This window comes from Cebus imitator, unplaced genomic scaffold (genome assembly GCF_001604975.1).
Source record: "Cebus imitator isolate Cc_AM_T3 unplaced genomic scaffold, Cebus_imitator-1.0 Scaffold4, whole genome shotgun sequence".
NCBI classification, from domain to species: domain Eukaryota; kingdom Metazoa; phylum Chordata; class Mammalia; order Primates; family Cebidae; genus Cebus; species Cebus imitator.
Window position 1 is genome coordinate 13,263,867 of NW_016107319.1, and position 21,164 is coordinate 13,285,030.

The following is a 21,164-nucleotide window of genomic DNA, read 5'->3' on the forward strand; positions in this document are numbered from 1 at the left end:
GGTGTGGACGTGGATGTGTCCTGAGAGAGGTGTGGACGTGCCCTGACAGCGGTGTGGACGTGCCCTGAGAGCGGTGTGGACGTGCCCTGAGAGCGGTGTAGACGTGTCCTGAGAGCGATGTGGATGTGTCTGAGAGTGGTGTAGATGTGGATATGCCCTGAGAGCGGTGTGGATGTGGATGTGTCCTGAGAGCGGTGCGGACATGCTCTGAGAGCGGTGTGGACGTGCCCTGAGAGTGGTGTGGACGTGTCCTGAGAGCGGTGTGGATGTGGATATGCCCTGAGAGCGGTGTGGATACGGATGTGCCCTGAGAGCGGTGTGGATGTGTCTGAGAGCGGTGTGGATGTCGATATGCCCTGAGAGCGGTGTGGATGTGGATGTGTCCTGAGAGCGGTGCGGACGTGTCCTGAGAGCAGTGTGGATGTGGACGCGTCCTGAGAGCGGTGTGGATGTGTCCTGAGAGCTGGCATACTACGCACACGGTTTAAGCAGAACTTTGATCTACATTCAAAGGTTCTTATCTGTGTAACCCTTAGAAACAAATGCTCTTTTTTCCAGAAGGCGATCAGAACTAGGCTCTTGAGTGTACAGCCAGTGCATTGTGAAGTTCTTTGCTCCCTTGAAGAAAATTCCACAAATGTTGATTCACTGATTTACTCTAATAAAAAAGCTGTAGGCAGTCTCAAGTCTGAGTAAGTGTGAATGTTAGAAAGGTCGCTCTAGGCTTACAATGCATTTTTCAATGTTCTGTCTGGAATAAGAATATAAATAGAGTATTGAAGATGCTTCTGTCGGGCCACCTTTCAGATCAGACATTTTTGATATTTCAAAATAAATATTTTAGAATTAAAATAATTAGAATAATTTTAAAAAACTGGTATTCTTCTTCCAACCAAGGTGGAGTGAGATGAATTGAAGCAACCAAAAGTACTCAGAATAAAGACCATGAAAAAATGGTTTCCAAAACACAGGCTATCAATGAAAGACAGTGACGCTAGAAGGAAACACAGAAAAAAGCTCTGTGACGCTGGCTTACACAAGGACTTCTCAGACACAGCCCTGGAAGCATGACCCATACCAAAAACAATCATCAACTGGACTTTGTTAAAATTAAAAACTCCTGCTCTTCTAAAAACAGTGCTAAGAGAATGAAAAGATCAGCCACACTGGGAGAAAATAATCATATATCTGGATTTGTAACCCGAAAATATAAAGAACTCTCAAAACTCAGCAATCAGAAAACAAATTACCCAATTATGAAAAATGAGCCAAAGAGTTGAACAGATACTTCACCAAAGAAGACATAAAGACGATAAATGAGCACATGAAAAGATGTTCATCATCATCAATCTTTAGGGAAATACCAGGTAAAACTACAGTAAGATATCACTGTTGCAGCCATTAGAATGGCTGAAAGTAAACAGACTAATCATGCCAAGAGTCAGCAAGTGTGCAGAGTGATCCATACTCTCATATGCTTCTCATGGGAGTAGTGAATTGTTCAACCATTCTGGAAAACAGTTTGGCAGTTTCTTGTAATATGAAAATATACCTGCTATATTACCCAGGTTTTCCACTACGAGGCATTCATCCAAGAAAGGAGAGAGTAAATGTCCGTACAAAGGCTTGTACATAAAGGTTCAGCATGGCTTTATTTGTAATAGCTTCCAAGCTGGTAACAAACAACCATCAATAGGTGACTACATAAAGTAACTAGGGGAAAATCCATACAATGGTAAACTGCTTAACAATAAAAAACACAACAAATTATTGAATTACTGATATATGAGATGGAATGAGTGAATCTCAACATAATTATGCTAAGTGAAGGAAGCCAAATCAAAAAAGACTACATACTGCATTGTTACATTTATATGTAACATTAGAAAATGGACACTAATCTCTGTTAACAGAAGCAATACAGAAAGCAACTGAGGAGGAGGGTAGGTAGAAAGGTTAAGGAAAGGCTGGAGAAAACTTTTGGGGTAATGGATATACTCGCTATCTTCATTGGGGTGATAATTTCACAGGTGTGTATACAAGTCAAAACTTATAAAATTGTGTACTTTAAATTTGTTCAGTTTATTGTGTATCAATTATACCTCAATTTAAAATCCCCAAAAGATACTAATTTACTTTGGGAAACTTTGCATAAAATCAGCATTTATGATATAGCCATTCAAAAAACTATTCATTGAGTTCCTATCTATGCCAAGCACTGTGCTGGTGAAAACAAACAAACAAACAAAAACTAGCAAAGGAGGTTTTGACTCATGGACCACTAAGTGAGGCCTCTTAGTGTTTCCACTGAGCTTTGCTGCTTAAGGAAGGTCAATTCTGAAGGGCTTTTGAAAAACCAAGTTTTAACTTCTGTTGTCAGTCTCATTACATGGAAATTGCTTTAGAATGTTTCATCTATAATCACATGAATTTTGATACTGCACTTGCGCCTAACTGAACAAATAAGAGAACTGAAGAAAGAACCACAAAACCCCCATTCTATTCACTACTCAGAGGGCCTTTCCACAAAATTAACAGAAGAAGGTAAATCTGCTATGTGCTCTCATGTAGATGGATCTGTGGTTTCAACATAAAATGTGTGGGAAGACATTGCTCCAGTTCCCTGCATTTCCTTTTGTGTGAGTCATGAAGAGCATAATTTGCTGTGTTCCCCAAAGCCTTGCTTACCATCATCTCTTATTCCTAAGATTTTCCACTAAGCCACACTCTTTAGGCCACCAACAATTACCAAAACTATTTATCACTGAATTCGCCTTGTGGGAATTTGACTTCTGTCACGTGAGAAGTTCAGAGAAAGCAGAGGTAAATGATATACACAGGGTCTCAGTATAAAACACTGGGAAGCGACATGCTTTTATCAATCAACCTTATGCCATTAGTTACCACAGAGAGAACATTCTGCTGTCATAATGGGATTTCTAAAAGATGGACCATTACTCCAAAATAACACAATTATTGTGTTATTATAAATAATAACATGTTGACTGGTCATCAAGCCTGTCAACATTTTCCTTAAAAGAAACATATTTTTAAAAGAGTTTACTACTCAGATCTTGCAGGCTGAACTTGGGCAATAAATTTTTCCAAAGAAAGTATGGAAACTTCGCAAATATGAAGAACTAAATTAGCACGACTGCGTACAACATTCTTTCAGCCAGAATTGGAGAAGCTGCTTGCAAAATGAAACAAGAAGCATATTTTAAATGACATATAAAGCTAGTTATCCAAATCAATATTTTGTAGAAACTGCTAAAAGCACCTTGGGTATATCTATAATTCATTAAATTCGAAACAAGCTTAAAATCTCCTTTCTGTATTGACACAAGAAAAGAAAGGTAAATCTTATGAAGAATAATGAATATAGGATTCAAAAGTTGGCAAAGATTGAGATGATCCAAGCTGGCCCTGAACCACTAATAATGTTTTTGAAAGATTGGGTTATTAGATTAACAGTTATAGAAGATGGACTCTATTTATGCAACGTTAAAGCAAACATTTTTATTAACCAAACATTTCCTAAATTGCAAGCAAAAATATGAAACTCAATCTGACACCTGTAGCAAATCTGAGGGCCTTCCCTGGTCCAGGGCATACTCTCTGCTGTAAATGAGGTTTGTTCCAAAGGTTATTTGAAAAAAAAATCCTTCTTCAGTTTTTAACTCTTGCTGCTTTCCACCAGCTGATTTACCCTGATTCCTCCCAAAGCCCTGTGTGTGGCAGATGCACCTGACGGCAGTAACTCAAGCATACCCTGAGAATGATCCTATGGTTTAAGAAGAATATGTGTTCGGAGTTCTAAGCTAAGGGATCTGGGAGTGGCCAACCTGGAGATTCACTCCTTATCTGAAGAGGACGTCCGAATCCCTGGCTGGCCCATTCTTTGGAACGCAGGTTGTCCAGGGGATTGAGGTCCTTTGTCATGGGTTAAATGGAGGTTGCTAGGTGAAAATGCTATATAACCTGCATGTTTTTAATAAATGCACTGCTCCTGGACCATCCTGTATGTAAATACCCAGTAAACCCTATGTCTCACTTCCTGGCTTCAGGTCTCTTCTTCAGCCCCTTGGGGCATGGTGACATCCTTACTGGGGTCAACAGGGATCTGGCATGACACCCTGAAAACTCTCAGTCTCTGTTTCCTTTGGTCAATAGAGTGCATGTGGTTGTTGATCCTTCACTTAGGAACCAAGGAGGGGCTCTACTCACGTCATGCATGGAGTCCAGCAGCTTGGTCAATTGGTAGAACCTCTGCCAGCTCTGCCCAGAATTGTTGGGACACTTAGTTACCATCTTCCTCAGTTCTTTGATGTAATTTGTCCTCATTTCTTCAAATGCAGCCTGGCTTTTGAGGCCATCCTTTGGAACTGTGTTAAAACAGACATGTAAATTTCCAGGATGGAAAACAACTTTAGCATTTTAGCAGGTAAGGTCATATAATGATTTTGAGGTTAGATACTGAATCTCAATTAATTACATTTGTGAAAAAATATGGCGGTTGTCTACTGGCAAATACTTGTACATGCACATACACAAAGAAGAACAACTATCAGATGAGTCTTTCATATATTTTGCACAGACTAGTTCACTTAACCATGACACCAATATTGTGACATAACTGTTATATCACTCTCATTTTACAGATGAGGAAACTGAAGACTGGAGGTTGAGTCTCTTGCCCATGGACACAACAAAAAATGGCAGAGAAGGGGCAGTGTAGACTTAAGTCTGTCTGTTTCCAAAGCCTGCCTCTTGACCACAAGGCCACTCTGCCTTGTGGCCGGTCATCAGAGTATTTTTGAATCCTAACTTGCCAATACCTCAGAAATAAGTTCAAATATTAAAGACATTCAGGGGAACTGGCCATCTACGAAGGGGAGGACACTGCTTACAAAGCAGCACTTTCTATCCACTTTGCACCCGGATGGTATGACCACTGAGGCATGTGACTTCCCAGCACAACCTCATGAAGGGTCTGTACACTGGCTTATGTGTGGGAGGGGGAACATCAACAGTGGTTCTGCACGTAAGGCAAAATGTAAAACTTTCAAAGAGAATGAGCCATGTTCATCTGTATCTTTGATAACGCAGAAAACTAAGGATAATATTTTCTTCTTTCCTTTCATGTGGCGGCTAGCTTTCATATTTTTTAAAAAAAAATCACTTAAAAAGAATACTTTGAAATTCAGGACTTGTAAGCTTATCAAGTGCTTCTGTGACCTGCTGAGAGGCAGGTCCCAGGACATTTGTGAAAATACTTTATTAATAAATAAAGTCCAGGTGTAGCACAAAGTTTAAGCATTTTTTTTCCCACTACGGCCAATAAATAGTATGTTTACGCCTTAACACTGAAAAAGAAAATCACCTAGAATTTTATTTTTAGGAGATAAACATCTAATGAAAATTCATCTTTGGATATTAACATTCTGGTATTGAAACTGCTCTTACTTTCACTTCTTAATTACCCAATATATTTGCTAATTTCCCATAACTGGTATAAATAATTATTTACTTGGGTCATCAGCACTTTGAGAGGATTCTGAGTATTGCGTGCAACCCTGGAAGCCAGGCATGTTGCTGTTTCCAAATAAACCCTGTTATCCTACAAAAAGACATGGATTAGCTTGCAAATTAACTTCTACTATTATGATAATAATCGTCTTGAGTTTAATTGTTGAGACTTTTGATTTGTGGTTTAAGTCTATTTTTGTGAGGGGGAAAAATAAATCCCTAATAGCAACTGCACAGATTCCTGAGGCTGCCACAATATTAGTTGTGGTTTAAAATATCTGACATTCACATTAAACGTTAAAAGCTGTCCATTATATAACAAATAGTATTTTTTCTCCTTAAAGTAAAACTTTAATAGTAAAAAAAAAAAAGTAAAGAACAGTAATAACCAGGATGTTAGTAGTAAAACCATAGATCCAATTTCCACCAAAATTTTAATGTTAAAACTTTCTAAAAGACAGGAAAAGTTTGCAAATATCTTATGATTTCCACCCACCGATTAGCATTTAAGTTATAAGACTGCACAAAGTAAATGTTTAGTTTTTCAATATAGATACTTATATGGACATCATCTTATACATGATAAATTAGTAGTAGAATAAATAAGTTTCACTATTATATTTCAATACCATTTGGTATATGTATGGTTAACTAAATTCATATTTCTGATAGTTGTAGATCAAAAATTCTAAAATTTATAGGAACTTGTATCAAATATTATACTTATATTTTATTGCAGTAAATGAAATATATTGCACCAGTTTCCCAGCCAGATTTTTTAGAAGTTGAAACCCACAAATAAAGAGAACTTAAGCAAAACCTCAAATTTTGGAGTTCTGCCCAGAGTTTCTGAATTTACTTATTAAATGCAGCAGAGCTGCTGGAAATCATCCAGAATCTGGAGAAGAGCAAAGAGACAACTGAGGTGGACGTCTGTCTGCTTTCCTCTGCAAGCAAAAAGAACATGAGAGCCTCTGATGTCAGTCCCAAAAAACTTTGATAAACTGGACATCAGGTGTGCATTTGACATTCCTGAGATGAAACATTTTCATGTGTTCTATCACAGATTAGCAAAACAAGCTTACTAGAGCCTGTGTGTTTTATGCTTCATAAAATGCTTTACTTACGATTTCCTACCTTTTTATTTTGCTTTTTCTGCATTAAAAAAAAAATCAGAATTCAAAGTACTGAGCTACTTGGGGGCTAATAAATTAATTCAAGCAGCTTCAAAATGATATCAGAAACTATTATAGGCTGAGTATATAAAAGGATAAGATCAATTTAGATTGAGTAGTCAACAATCATAAAGAATTAGTATCACAAGCACTTTAAAAATGTTTCATTTATAGTCTATCATCCATTCGTCATGATTTTCAAAATATGTTTCGAACCAGTAATGGTTAATAACCTAGCTTGGAAGGGGAATACAATCATTTTCAGTGAATTTAAAGATTATAGTTCCAAAGATATACTCGAGAAAGAGTAAGTCAGAAACAACAGATACCTTGGTGAAGAGTGGAGCAGGGGCCGACCCTGCAGGTGAGGGGTGCAAACACAAGAGCTGCGGGAGATGGGGCTGGGTGTCATTAGTGAGGAATGGTGGGGCCTGTGGCAAACTGGAGAGAACATGCCCTGCCCCGGGCAATTGAATTCAATGAAAATAAAACCAAAGGCCAAAAGCAACCCCAAAAACCTGTGCTGGCCAAATAAAACACAGCTGTGAACTGCTGGCCCCACCTCCCTACCAGGGCTGCCGGTTTGCCCCCTCTGCTATGAAGTCTGCGATTCTGCCTACTGGACACCCCGTCCTCACTGCTGCCATTGTGTGTCACCTGCCATCTGCCTGCCTTTCAGCCTCTCGGTCCCTGCTCTTCGGGGTGCAGGCAGGACACTGGAGGTCAAGTTCCAAGCTGTTGGTTTTAGTCCTAGCTCATAGAGGATACTCAACAAATCACACTGAAGTACCTCCGTTTTGTCAACTTGACAAGAGGGCTATCGATCTCCCAGGGTTATTTTAAGCATTCAATTAGATAACATATGGAAAAACACTTTGCAAATTACAAGTGAAGCAGGATTATTACCCAGGTCACCCCTGCATCCCTTTTCCTGCTCTGATCGCTACCTGATTCCAGCTTAGTTTCCCCCGACCCAGTCCCTCTCTGCTGGAAACAGCAGCTCTTCATACACATTCCATCCTGAGCACCTTGGCTAGTCTTACCCCTCTTCTCCAAATGACTTACTGATCACTGCCCATTCTCTCACACCTCTGATTCAGGGGCCCATGGCAAGGGCAAGGCACGGAGTGGCTACGCCAGGTTGTCACTAGGTACCCTCTCCTCCTCTAAAGTCCATGCCACTCGCCCTGGCATCCTTGCGGGCTCTTGACATCCAGAACATTTCTCAGTTTCCTCTGTGGCCATTGCACATGGCTCTGAGTTTTCCTCTCCAGACTGTCTCCTGTCATCTTTCTGGGTCTTGCCCTCATCTGATGGGAGTGTCTCAAATTCTTTCCCCTCTGTTGGAAAATTCCTGTGCCGTTGTTCGAATTACGGGTGCCACACATCCTTGCCAAGGCCAGTCCTGTCCTCTCTTGTCTCCACTGGAGCTTTATGCTTTCTCTCCTCCCATACCTGGTTCCGGAAGCCCAAAAAAGCTTCTCATCAATCTGCAAGTTCCTGGCATGCTGGCACCTGCCAATACCTAATGGTCAACTCCAGGGGCCTTCTGTGAGAGTTCTCAACTTTCTCTGTGGAAGCCATGCTGTTAGTCACACCCTTCTTGGAAACTCTCACCTCCTGGCTTCCAGTACCATACACTCTCCCAGGTTTTCTACCTCTCTGACAGTTTTGTCTCTGTCCCTGCAGTCTCTGCCCCACTCCCGTAACACAACTCCACTGGCTCTCTCTGGACCACGGTAACCCCACTCACCACTGGAATTACGCTACAATTTTCTATAAGGTTATTCAAATGTACATCTCAGTGCTCAAGCCTGTCTTCATAGTCCCAGTCCTCAATTTTCCCCATCTTTTGGCTGTTTCTATCAGGACACAGAGTTGGCATCAAAAAATTAACCTATCCAAAACAGAACTCATTTTACATTCCAGAAAATCTGCTCCAAGTCCTGATGTTAACATTCCTATTAATGGCATCACTGCTGTGGCTAGTCATTTCTTTGCGCTCAAAACCTGTGTCACTCTGACCTACAGCACTTTTACTTCCCTTCCCAGGCAGCTGCCAGGGCCAAGTCTAAAATGTTTCTGGACTCCACCTGCTCCTGTCTATCATATTAGCAGTCGTGGTAATCCGGCCCACTATTTCCACAGGCTCCAGCAGGTCTCTGTGCTTCCAGTCGGGCTAAGTTCTCTGTCTCTGCCTCTCTCCCGCCCTGTCTCTATCCTCTTGAATCTGTTCTGCCAGAGAGCCTTATAAAGCCATACAATATGGCTCTGATCCCGTCATCCCACTGCTCAAAAGCCTTCAGCATTCCTCCTTTCTGCCCACCTAATAAAGTTCAGATTTCTTCAATGGACATTGAATACACTGCTCTAATTGACATCCCAATCTTGTTACCCACAACTCCTCCACCCAACATAACCTGACGCACCTTTAAAAAATAAATTAATACATAGGTAAAGAATTTGAAGGTAAAACCGCCCATCCCGCAACTAAGTGTTACTGCCTATAAAGACTTCCCCACAGGTCTGCACTCATTCGTACTCATGCTCACAGCAATGCCATCTCACACCTCCTATCCAGCCTACAACCCCTGCAAAATCCTCCAAGATTCAGCTGTACCATGTATCCCTCCTGGGTCCCCAGAACTGAATGTGCTCTTCCCTTCTTTGAACCACCATGACATTCCTTACCTCTATCACAGTATATAACCACTTTCCATATGTATTAAAGATACCTTTGGCCAGGCGCAGTGGCTCATGTCTGTAATCCTAGCACTTTGGGAGGCCAAGGCAGGTGGATCACTGGAGGTCAGGAGTTTGAGACCAGCCTGGCCAACATGGCAAAATCCCATCTCTACTAAAAATACAAAAATTAACCAGGATAATGGCACACGCCTGTAATCCGAGCTACTTGGGAGGCTGAGACAGGAGAATTGCTTGAACCCAGGAGGTGGAGGTTGCCCTGAGCCGAGATCACGCCACTGCACTCTGGCCTGGGCAACAGAGCAAGACTCCACTTCAAAAAATAAAATCTTTGAACTTTTCTTAAAGTATAAACTCCATGAGGGTAAAGACTATGCTTCATTAACCCTTGTTTTTCCTGAATTGTCCAATCCTACCATACACATAACAGACACTTTATAAACATTGAGTGGTTGGATGGATGAAGGAATAATGGGATATGCTCTTTTACATGCCCAAAGCTTCATACTTTGCAAGTAACTTAGTTCATCAAAGGTCAAAGCCTTATTCCCATTTCTTCAGTGTGTTTTTTTTGTTTGGTTTGTTTTTGTTTTTGGTACCGACTACCTGAACACAATAAACAGGCTACTGCCCTATGGGGAAGATGATCTGATAATATAGAAAAAGTACCAGGATGGGCATCATTTTACCTGTGCTCAGTAGCAGCAAAACTTTCATGATGGTATATTCTTCAAAGGTGAGCTGCAGTCGAATGAACTGAAGGCTGATTTGGTGCATCCCCTGGCACAGCTCATACATGGCAGACTGATGCATCTTCTCTCTGCAAAGGAAAAGAAGAAAATGTCTGAGAATGCAAGATTCATTATCAAACCCAGACTGGCAGCCTGAGGCAGCTTCATAAGAGATCTGAGTCAGAATTCTCCTTCTGGCTTCAACATGGAGCAGATGTGTATTTCAAAGACAAGTTGGATGCCTTTCACAGTGATTGGTAAATTGCTTCTAGACCAATACTGCTGGGCTATTTACTTGTACCCTGTGAGAATGTGTCAGAAGCACTGAAACAAACCCTTTTCAAAGTGTGCCATGATTTCATTTTATGGCAAGACTAATACTGACTGATTAGAATTATGATGTGTTATAGTGAGACCATCCACAAAGTGGAGAAGCTGCTGTGATCTGGGGCAAAGCCCACAGACTCTTATTCCTTTTCAGCGAAGATATCCAGTACTTAGTATTTGGAAAGGACTGGGCTAGATGCTATGAACACAGGATGGGGATGACCAATCTGATTTCTGCATGAGCCTTCCTTATAGAGGTCATGGAACATGTTATTAACTATGTACAGCAACATGTTTTAAAAGGGAAATTTAAAAAAATACTTTAAAAGGTGAGAAAGCCAAATGGAATCTCTCTGATAAAGAGAAAAAATGACTGGGGGGTTTGGCACAACATATACAAATACTTCCACACACACACACAGCCAACAATCCCCTCACACCACTATCCACTAAATGTTTCCATAAAAATCCATGTTATATAACAAGAAATCATAATTTTCTCTTTGCTTGAGAAGTAAGCAAGGCATCACTTTTTTTTTTTTTTAAAGATGTTTTTCCTGAAAGTAATAAACCTTTTCTAAGACCCTGGGTAATACTGGTTCATAGTGAACAGACTGTAAAAAGTGAAAGAGGGCAGGCTGTGGTGTCTCACGCCTGTAAATCCCAGCACTTTGGGAGGCCAAGGTGGGTAGATCACAAAGTCAGGAGTTCAAGACCAGCCTGGCCAATATGGTGAAGCCCGTCTCTACTAAAAAAACGCAAAAATTAGCCAGGTATGGTGGCAGCTGCCCGTAGTCCCAGCTACTTGGGAGGCTGAGGAAGGAGAATCACCTGAACCCAGGTGGTAGAGGTTGCAGTGAGCCAAGATTGCACTACTGCACTCCAGCCTTGATGACAGAGCAAGACTCCATCTCAAAAAAAAAAAAGAAAACGAAAAAAGAAAGAGACAGTATTGGCGAACAATGGGAAAGGACTTGACAAAGGCCAAAGAAACAGAAAACATGGACTGGATAGCAGATCCATTTCCAAGGGTGACTGAAAGCAGGCGGCATCCGCAGGACAGCAATGTGGGAATCTCTCTTTTAGGGTGCACTCTTGGGCTCCCATCAATTGGCCGAAATCTCACGTCTCAACTCTGAATGCCAGTTATAAGGAACCCATAATGAAACAAAGCACGTGTTCTCTGCATTATTTTATGTTTTTCCTCTCCTCCTAATAAACTAGAAACCATTTTAAACTAAGGAAATATTTTAAACACACACATGCTAACAGCAGGAGCTTCTGGATCTACCATACAGAATTAACAATGTAAACAATTTTTTTTTTTTGTTTAAAAACAAAATAAACAATGTAAACACATATTTTTGCCATATGTGCATCAGATTTTAAAAAATTAAACATGGCAGAGTTAAGGCCCACTCAGTCTTCTTCCCCGTCCTATCCGTCTCTTCCTCTTTCAAGAAGGGAACCACCCGGTCTGGGTGATTATCATTTCCTCTCAGATGTGTGTATGTATGTATCTATAAAAACAGGATACGGTATTGCTTTGTTTTATGTAAATTTGAAATTAGATATGCACATCCTTCTGCAACTTATTTTTATTCAACAGTAACTTTTGATACAGGTAACTAAATTAATCCATTTTAACTGTTTTGAGCTTCATTTGTTTGAATGTACCACAATTTACTTATCCATTCCACTACTGATGGACACCTGGGCTGTCTGGTCTTTACTGTTATCACAAGTGATGCCCAAGGAATATCCTTATCATTTCTATAGGACACAATGAAAACAGAACTGCTGAGTCATAGATGGGTGCATGTTCCCCGCTTTCATTCCCACCAGCAGGGCATGAGCGTACCCTTACTCCATCCACATCCCCACCAATGCTTGCCATTATCCAATTTCATTTTTTTTCCATCTGATGGGAGGTTGAATGGGTAGCACATGGTTGCTTTTGTTTCCATTTCCGTCGTCAACAGTAGGTTCAACGTTTTTTTCTCAAATGTTTACTCATCATTTGGGTAGAACACGTGCTATGTTTCATTATGGGTTCCTTATAACTGGCATTCAGAGTTGAGACACAAGAGATTTCGTTGGTGATTTGACTCTTCGTATCTTTACCAATTTCCCCCATTTTTTCCTTCTCGCACTAACACCATTTTTATTTCTAATAATTTGACTTAAAAATGTTGCCTGATCTGCACATTGTTTTTCTTTCTCTCTGCTTCTTTTTCTTGCTCACTTTGGAACTTGAGAGGTGTGTCATCAACCTTTCTTTTGATCCTGACTTTCAAACTTCCCATGTGATTATATTTCACACATACCGTATAAACACAAATGGCTGGGTTAAAAAATCTGAGAGTCTCTGTATTTTAATAACTCAGTTTAATCTGTTTTTATTTATCATGATTACTGACAAGCTTGGATGTTCTCTACCATTTTAGCTTACTTTCCTTCCTTTTTCCCTCCTTTCTCCTCTTCCTTTTATTGAATTGATCTAGCTTTTTAACCCCCCTCTCTTATGGCTTTACTGGATTTAGAAGCTGTACATTCTGTTTTTACACCTTAAGTCATCATTGTTAAATGCAGTTTCTCTCAGATGCACACATTCCAGGTCTGCTTAGATTTTCCCAGTGTTTCCGTGACTGCCCTCACTTCTTGCACTTCACTCCTGAGTTCAATTTCTTACTTACTGAAGAACGTATTTTAGTAATTCTTTCAGCAGTGATTAGTTGATAATGTTCAGGAGCCGGGTGTGGTGGCTCATGCTTGTAATCCCAGCACTTTGTGAGGCCGAGGTGGGCAGATCACCTGAGGTTAGGTGTTCAAGACCAGCTTGGCCAAAATGGTGAAACCTCATCTCTACAAAAATACAAAAATTATTGTATTACGGGCATGATGGTAGGTGTCTGCAATTCTAGCACCTGGGAGGTTGAGGTGGAAGAATTACTTGAACTGGAAGGTGGAGGTTGCAGTGAGCCAAAATTGTATTGGACTCCAGCCTAGGTGACAGAGCAAGACTCTTGTCTCAAAAAAAAAAAAAAAAAAAAAAAAGTTTATGTCCTTTGGTCTCAATTTGTCTGAAAAAATCTTTATTTTACCTTCCTTCCTGGATGATAGTTTAAAAAGCTATGGATTTCTAGCTTGAAAAGTGATTTACCACAGTACTTTGCAGATAGCATTTGACTATATCTGGGCCTTAATTGTTGCTGTTGGGAAATTAACTGTTAGTCTAATTGTCATTCTCCTGAAGGTAGCCTGCATTTTTCTCTTTGGAAGCTTTAAAAAATTTTTCTCCATGTGTATGATGCCTGCAGTTTCATTATGATGTACCGAGGTACAGACTGATTTTTATTTCTCCTGTTCAGGACTCAGTGTCCTTATTCAACTTGCATATGTAAGTATTCCTTCAGTTCTAAAATGTTTTCAGCCGTCGTCCCTTCAAGTATCATCTCTAACCTGTTCTTGTTATTTTTCTTTTTAAAACTCCAATTAGCAGTATGTTGGACCTTCTCCTTGTGTCTTCCACATTAGCCTCTCTCTCATATTTTCTTGCTTTTTCTCTCTCTGTAATGCATTCCTGGGTGATTTTCTCAGCTCTATTTTCCATATAATCTACTGCTTAATATCTATAGTGTTTTAATTTTAATGGCAGTATTTTTCATGTTGAGGAGCTAAAAAATGCACTATTTAATTTTCTCTCAAACATTTCTGTGATTTCCCATATTTTTCCTTTATATATCTAGATATTAAACATGTTTATTTTATAGTTTCTTTCAGATGTTTTATTCAATTTTGGGGTTGCTAATATGCATATCTAACATGTATTGTTTTGTCAGGTATTGTCTTCTGGGTGAATCCCATGGGTTCTGGCTTCTGGATGGGACTCTTACAGAGTTTTAGCATTTGCAATTGTCATGGATATAAGCATTTTACTTGTTCTGGAGCAGTTTTTATGCTAATTTCTCAGCTTAAACACTTTTTGCAAGACTCATGTAGTTTAAATTTAGACTCCACACTTGATGTGGTGCAGGTTTGTATTTCTTATTTCTTTCAGCTTCCTTGCCATACTGGCTGTTGGTTTAGTTTTATTGTCTTTGTCAGCAGAGAATGAAAGCTTTGCCAAGCCCTGGATTCATGCAGGGGGCTTTATTTCAGGCGCTGGCCTTTTTGGAGTCTAACTTCTTGTCACTTTTCCCTGTTTGTATTCTAATACCCACCCCTAAAGCACATATCTGCATTTAATAGTCTGTGGGCCATGTGTGGCATAAGTTCTGCCTTAAAACACCCTGGCTATGAATTTCCTGTTTTTGCGCCTTTTAAAAAATTTTCTTTTGAGCTTGGCTATATATTTAAAACTTTTTTAAATGTAGAATTTTTGTGTGTTTAGAGCCAAAAAATAAAAAAATTAAAAAATTTAAAAAGCTCAGTTTAGTTCCATCATTTCGATTGGTAGCTGCAAACTTTGTAAAGGCAGGATCCATGTCTGACTAACTTTTTTAAATGTCAAAAAGAATATAATAGACAAGTGCTATGTGTCAGTCTGTGGTAAGTATTTTTCATGAATGAATGAGAGCGAAAAAAGAAAGGAAAAAAGCAAAGAGAACAGTTAAAGGCTATGAAATGAAAACATACAGATTTGCATATGATGACGATGATTAAGGAAAAGGAATACTGGCAATTTATAAAAAGTAAGATTATCAAGTGGCCACAAAATTAGAAATTGCATTTAGGAAGTTCTACAGAATTTTTTGAGAGAAAGAGAGAGACTGATTTAGATTGTGACATGGGTAAAGCAAGTTGGAAAATCAGGATGTCTGCAGAGCATAACACAACATGCATTTCACACTGTGTGGTTTGAAAAGTGCCCTCACGTGCATTTGATTCCTTAAGGGGGCATCCCTGGCTTTGCCCTAGCAGGTCCTAGAGGTGCACAGCCCATTAGCCTTTCAGCATGCTTGCTTTGTGATCTGGTAGATCTCAGGCATACTACATGTAAAATTGGAATACTAAAAAAAATTCCAATCTTGCAGGGATGTATGAACGAACTATATGGAAGGTCTTACATTATAAAATACTTCACACGTTAGTTTTTTGGAAATCATAGAGAGAATATAATGCTTCTTGTGAGACCAATGATCATTGTGGTTGGAACAAACCAAGAAAGAGTCAAAGTCTTACAATGAGTTTTCAGGAAAACAATATTATTATTTTAAATTATTTCTATATAGAAGATGGTAAATCTAGGGAAAAACCAAAGATAATGTAGATTTTCAGAAGGTAGAAATAACTTGCCGAGAGTAGAACATGAGAACACCTCCATGTCAGAGTGCTTCTGTCATCAGATGTGTTAACAAAACATTCACACACAGATTAAAGGTTAAAGAGAGACCTCAGATTCCACTTGAAAACAGATTAGAACATTAATGTGTGACAATACACCAAAGAAAGCATCTTTTTGCTACTTTAGTATGAACAGCATCTCTTTTTAAGTCTTTGTGAGGTAGTAACTAAATAACCTCTACAGTCTCCATAGCTATCATTTATGAATTGCCCAGCCATACATCAGAGCTAAATTTCTTCTTGCTAAATCTCGCAATGCCGAGTGAGGAATTATTCTCATGTTCATGGTAAGGAATTTTAGGTACATGTGAAGCCAGGATCCAAACCCAGGTTTTTTACTACAAAACTTATGCCTTTACTTTCTCCATATGCCGGCCTGAGTAATCATTTTTAGCTCTTTTTTCCGGAGTCATACAACTCTATTCAGTACCTCTGATGTTTTGTTATTATAGCCACTCATTTGTTTACTCTTTGCTCCCCCTTATGTGGTAAGATTTTGTGTTTTCAAATTCCATTGCTGTTTCCATGGCATGAAATTGAAGTCTCTAACTGAAGAGTACTGAGCATTCAATATAGCTTGAAATTTCAAGAACATAGGTCATCTTGAAAATGCCTTTTATATCACATCATTTTGCACATTTTTTGTGCAATTAATTGTGCAATTTTTTGCACAATTAGATTAAATGTATAGAAATGTACATCCAAGGAAGTTGAAACTAGGACAATATTTTTGGCGTGACATTGCTATTAGTTTTGCAATATCACTTCACAGAATATACTCTTTGCTACATGCTTTTTATTCATGTAAGTTTAGCTCATTTTGAACAGAATAATGTAAAAATATACTGACTACTTTGGGAAAGAGAAACAAGCTTGTATAATGCTTCTGTAAAACAAAAGTAGATGCATGATCAAAAGTCACCCTTGAAAGTGGACTAACACAAATGTGGTAACAGATTACTGATGTAGAAAACAGCTGTATAATGAACATCAGACCTGAATAACTGATGGCTGCTAGTCTCTATGTAAGAACCGTGAGTACTAATATTCTTGCATGTGTAAGCCATTTCTAAATATCTTCTTATTTGCAGGAACAGAATAAAAACTTTACTTTTGGATAAATAAACACAGCAGCCAAAGTGGGTCTAGAGACGCAGTTCCAATTCTAAGGAGGCTGTGTTAAAATCTATGACAACAATAGTTCCAAAATATTTTTTAAAAAACACTTCAATAGTTTTGTAAACTTGAAACTTTCTCAAATGAGGAAACCAATTTTATTTGTAGCTATAACTTCATCTGGTCTTCTCTTAGAACATCGATTATACTAAAACTGAAATCATATGATCATTTGGAAATAGTTTTAAACTATTATGTTAAAATTATCTAACTTCTCCAAATCTTACTCACTTGGGACTAAAGTGAATAATGAGAGTTAGACAATATTTTTTCCTTGCTTTGGAGAGAATTTGGGGTTAGAAATGGGGTTTAATTCACATAATAATAGTGGGAATTAGAAAAAACCCATTAAAATCAGAGTGTAGGTAGAGCATTCAAAATTTAAATGACTTGGGTGCTGGCTGCCTGCTTTTAACTTAGCACCTAAGCAATCTGGGCAACTGTTTTATCTACAGGACCCACTCATGCTGTCTTGCCATCATTATATGTCAACTGTGTTGCCCTATTTCACATTATGAGACTAGTCCTTTGAACCTATTAGCCAATGGCTGTCAGAAGGAACACCCTTGTTTTGTAAGTACTGGCTTACCATCTGGGTATCTAGAAGACCTTCTAGAAGTAGTTGATTTTAGAAATTATTGCCCCAAACTAAATGTAATCACAGAATCATATTCATGTACTTTGACAGAAGTAGATATTTGATTCGCCCAAACTACAAAGCATTACAGCTATGAACGCCTGCAGAACTCGCGAGCTCTAAGTATGAATTGGAACATGTTCATGGATACTTCATGTGGTGGCCATCTACCACAGTGAGAACACAAGCTAGGCTCGTCCACCTTTCAGTGTCTAAACCTGTGGGATGGTGTGAATTTCCCACCCATTCCAGGTTCTCATCAGCAACCTCTATTCTGAGGTTGCCTTGATCTTGTCAAAGCCTCCACTGAGTTCACCTTTGAGGTGGCTAGTTTTAAGGGCATGCTTACCATTCAGCTCCTTAATGGTCTCCTGAGGTGTTACCCCTGAAATTCAGCTAGACCACTAGGAAGTCACAGAGGCAGGCCTCCAAGGCAGTGCATTTCGCAGATATTATTTAGCATTATGCCTCCACTGAACTCTGTGCCAAGAAATAGCCCTTTGTAGAAAATCTCTGCATCTTTGCAAAGACGGCTTCTGAAGATGACTTCCATTTTTCGTCACTCATCATTCTTATTAAGACTCACGTGATACACAGGCCTTGAACTTTAGGCCTGGAAAAAGCTTCTTTCTTAAAGCTAACTTCTACTTAATGAATCTCTGCAGGAAGTGAAAGCAGGCCACGAAGGCAATATTTGTCATTCATAGCAACATTATTCACAATAGGCAAAAGATGGAAGCAACCCAAGAGTTCATTGACAGATAAATGGATAAGCATGTGGTAAATGTAGACAATGGGATATTATTCAGCTTTAAAAAGAAAATTCTGACACATACTACAACATGAATGAACCTTCATATTATGCTAAATGAAATATGCCTGTTAGAAAAAGACAAATACTGCATGATTTTGTGTATATGAGCTATCTAAAGTAGCCACACTCATAGCAACAGTAAGTTAAACGGTGGTTACCAGGGGCTGTGGGGGGTGGGAATGCAGAATTAGTTTACTGAGTACAGTTTTAGTTTTGCAAGATGAAAAAGTTCTGGAGACTGGTTGCACAACAATGTAACAATACTACTGAACTGTGCACATAAACAGGGTTAGAAGGCAAATTTTGTTATGTGTATTCTTTATCACAACTAAAAAAGTTTTGAATATTAGGAAAACAAAAATCTCTACAATTCATGATTCTACCTTTTATTTATTTGTTTGTTTGTTTGTTTGAGATAGAGTCTCACTCTGTCACCCAGGCTGGAGTGCAGTGGCATGATCTCGGCTCACTGCAACCTCCACCTCCCTGGTTCAAGCGATTCTCCCACCTCACCCTCCCAAGTAGCTGGGATTACAGGTGCGTGCCACCATGCCTAGCTCATTTCTGTACTTTTAGTAGAGATGGGGTTTTGCCATGTTGGCCTGGCTCATCTTGAACTCCTGACCTCAGGTGATCTGCTCCCCTCAGCCTCCCAAAGTGCTGAGATTACAGGCATGAGCCACCACACCTGGCCTACACTTTATTTGAGAGCAATTAATAATTGTGTTTAATAATGCAACTTCTGTTAGTATTCAGGTGTTTCATTCTTTCTTCTTTTATAATATACAAAATATCTATCTTACTCTCTGTTTTAGCTACTGCTTTTTGCCTTTTTGTGTCTTGATTGGCTTGTAGTTTTACTGTATCTGTGCTTTTATTGCAAGCTACGCTAAATGCTTTTAGAAAAGCATGTGGGGTAAAAATTCTTTAATAAACCATGATTTCAAAAAGTCACTCAGAAACAGTTCCTCAAAGACCTTTCTGATACAGTTTCAGTACCCTAAAGGGGAAGGAAAATAGAACTACCTTTATCATTCTTTTCTTTTTCCACGAACTCACATTTAATAAATGTAATCGTTTCACATAGGCCGATTTTATAAATGCCAAAGCACAAAAGGTTCCCAACTCTTCCACCTATGGCAACCAATGAAAAGAACAATGACATTTTTAAACGTAAAATCTTTTAGTAATATTGCACTAAAGTGTACCTTGTCAACTAAATATCTTATAGGTGTGTAAGACATTATTTAAGAAGGAACTACTAAAAGAAGCCTTTGAAATATTTCATGTTAGGCCCTGGATTAAACTCCACATAGCTCTCATCATTCTGAAGGTCTGTGCACTCTTCTGGATAGTGGGGTGCATACCTATGACTGATTTTTTTTATGGTGCAGAGGTCCACAATTATGTGAGTGATAAGTATCTGGTAACAAACACAAGCAGGTAAATCTGACAGATTTCACAGACTTTCAGCTGTACTTTTCTTTGTAGATATAAACAAAACAAAGGTTGTTTTGTTTTGCTCAGTCAGGGTTGAAGTCTCTGGAATCTCAAGAGGAGGTCTCTCAAAAACATGTTTGCTAATATACGATTTATTACTTCAGTAAACCACCTCTAGGAATGTGTGTGTGTTACACTGTCAGAATGTAGGCAGCAATAATGTCAATCTTGCAACAGATAGTTTAAATAACTTGACTGGTGTGGTGCACACATGTAATCACAGCCGACCTGAAAGACCAGACCTTACATCTGATACTGCAAACTGCATCGTGTCTAAATAAATCTAACATCTTGTTACATGGTCAGTATAACAGATGGTCCGTGTCTCAGGCTTATTATATTCCTAAAAAACAGCCCGCAGAAAAACAGGTTTTTTCTTTTGAACCTCAATTAGAATAAAAAGGACCCCAATTTAAACATTCAAATTATTCCAGTTTACTGTTTTTAATTTTTTTTTAGAGTCTTACTAATTTTTCCTTAACTGACAAGACATATGCGTAGAAGGACGATTTTGCCAGCTACAGTTCTGACACCTGATCATTTTTATAGTACTTGGATAGTTTATTTATAACCAGGGTAGAACTCAGCCAGGAGGTCTAGAAATCACCTGAGAATGCCATTGTGGTCTGCCTCACTGAACTAACGTGTTAGAGAGACTAATGTCCCATTGGTCTCCACAACATTCATCTGTTCTCTCTTAATTTTATATGGTCAATTCTATAACAGTTAAAAGCTAATTCAGGATTTTATCACCTCAGTTGATGTTCCAGAAAAGATATGTTTTCATACAGCTGCCTGTGGACTTCAACATCACAATATCCACTGACTTTAATGCATAGTTACACAGATCAGAATAACATGTGACAATCTAAAAATCTAGAAGGAGTCTTGTCATATGGCAACTGTAATTTACCACTGATAGTCCTAAAAGTCTGGAAACAAATTTTTAAACCATAAATTCTATATATAGTATTCTTAAAAACATTCCTTTATATAGTAGATTTTATTTTATTTTATTTTTCCCATTTATTTATTTTATTGCATTTTAGGTTTTGGGGTACATGTGAAGAACATGCCAAATTGTTGCATAGGTACACATGTGGCAGTGTGATTTACTGCCTTCCTCCCCATCACCTACATCTGGCATTTCTTCCCTTGCTATCTCTCCCCAGCTCCCCACCCCACACTGTCCCTCCCCTATTTCCCCCCAACTGACCCCAGTGTGT

At 39.0% G+C, this 21,164-nt stretch overlaps 1 protein-coding gene across 3 annotated transcripts in view; it reads right to left on the reverse strand.

The window, feature by feature from the left end:
* NR3C2 (nuclear receptor subfamily 3 group C member 2) overlaps positions 1-21,164 on the reverse strand; it is a 358,115-nt gene that overhangs the window by 26,863 nt on the left and 310,088 nt on the right. For all 3 annotated transcript variants that reach the window (XM_017532742.1, XM_017532733.2, XM_017532746.2), the window contains exons 7-8: positions 10,097-10,227; positions 4,228-4,385 (exon numbers count right to left, since the gene is read on the reverse strand). In XM_017532742.1, coding sequence (XP_017388231.1) covers positions 4,228-4,385; positions 10,097-10,227 — 289 coding nt within the window. The remainder of the gene's footprint in view (positions 1-4,227; positions 4,386-10,096; positions 10,228-21,164) is intronic.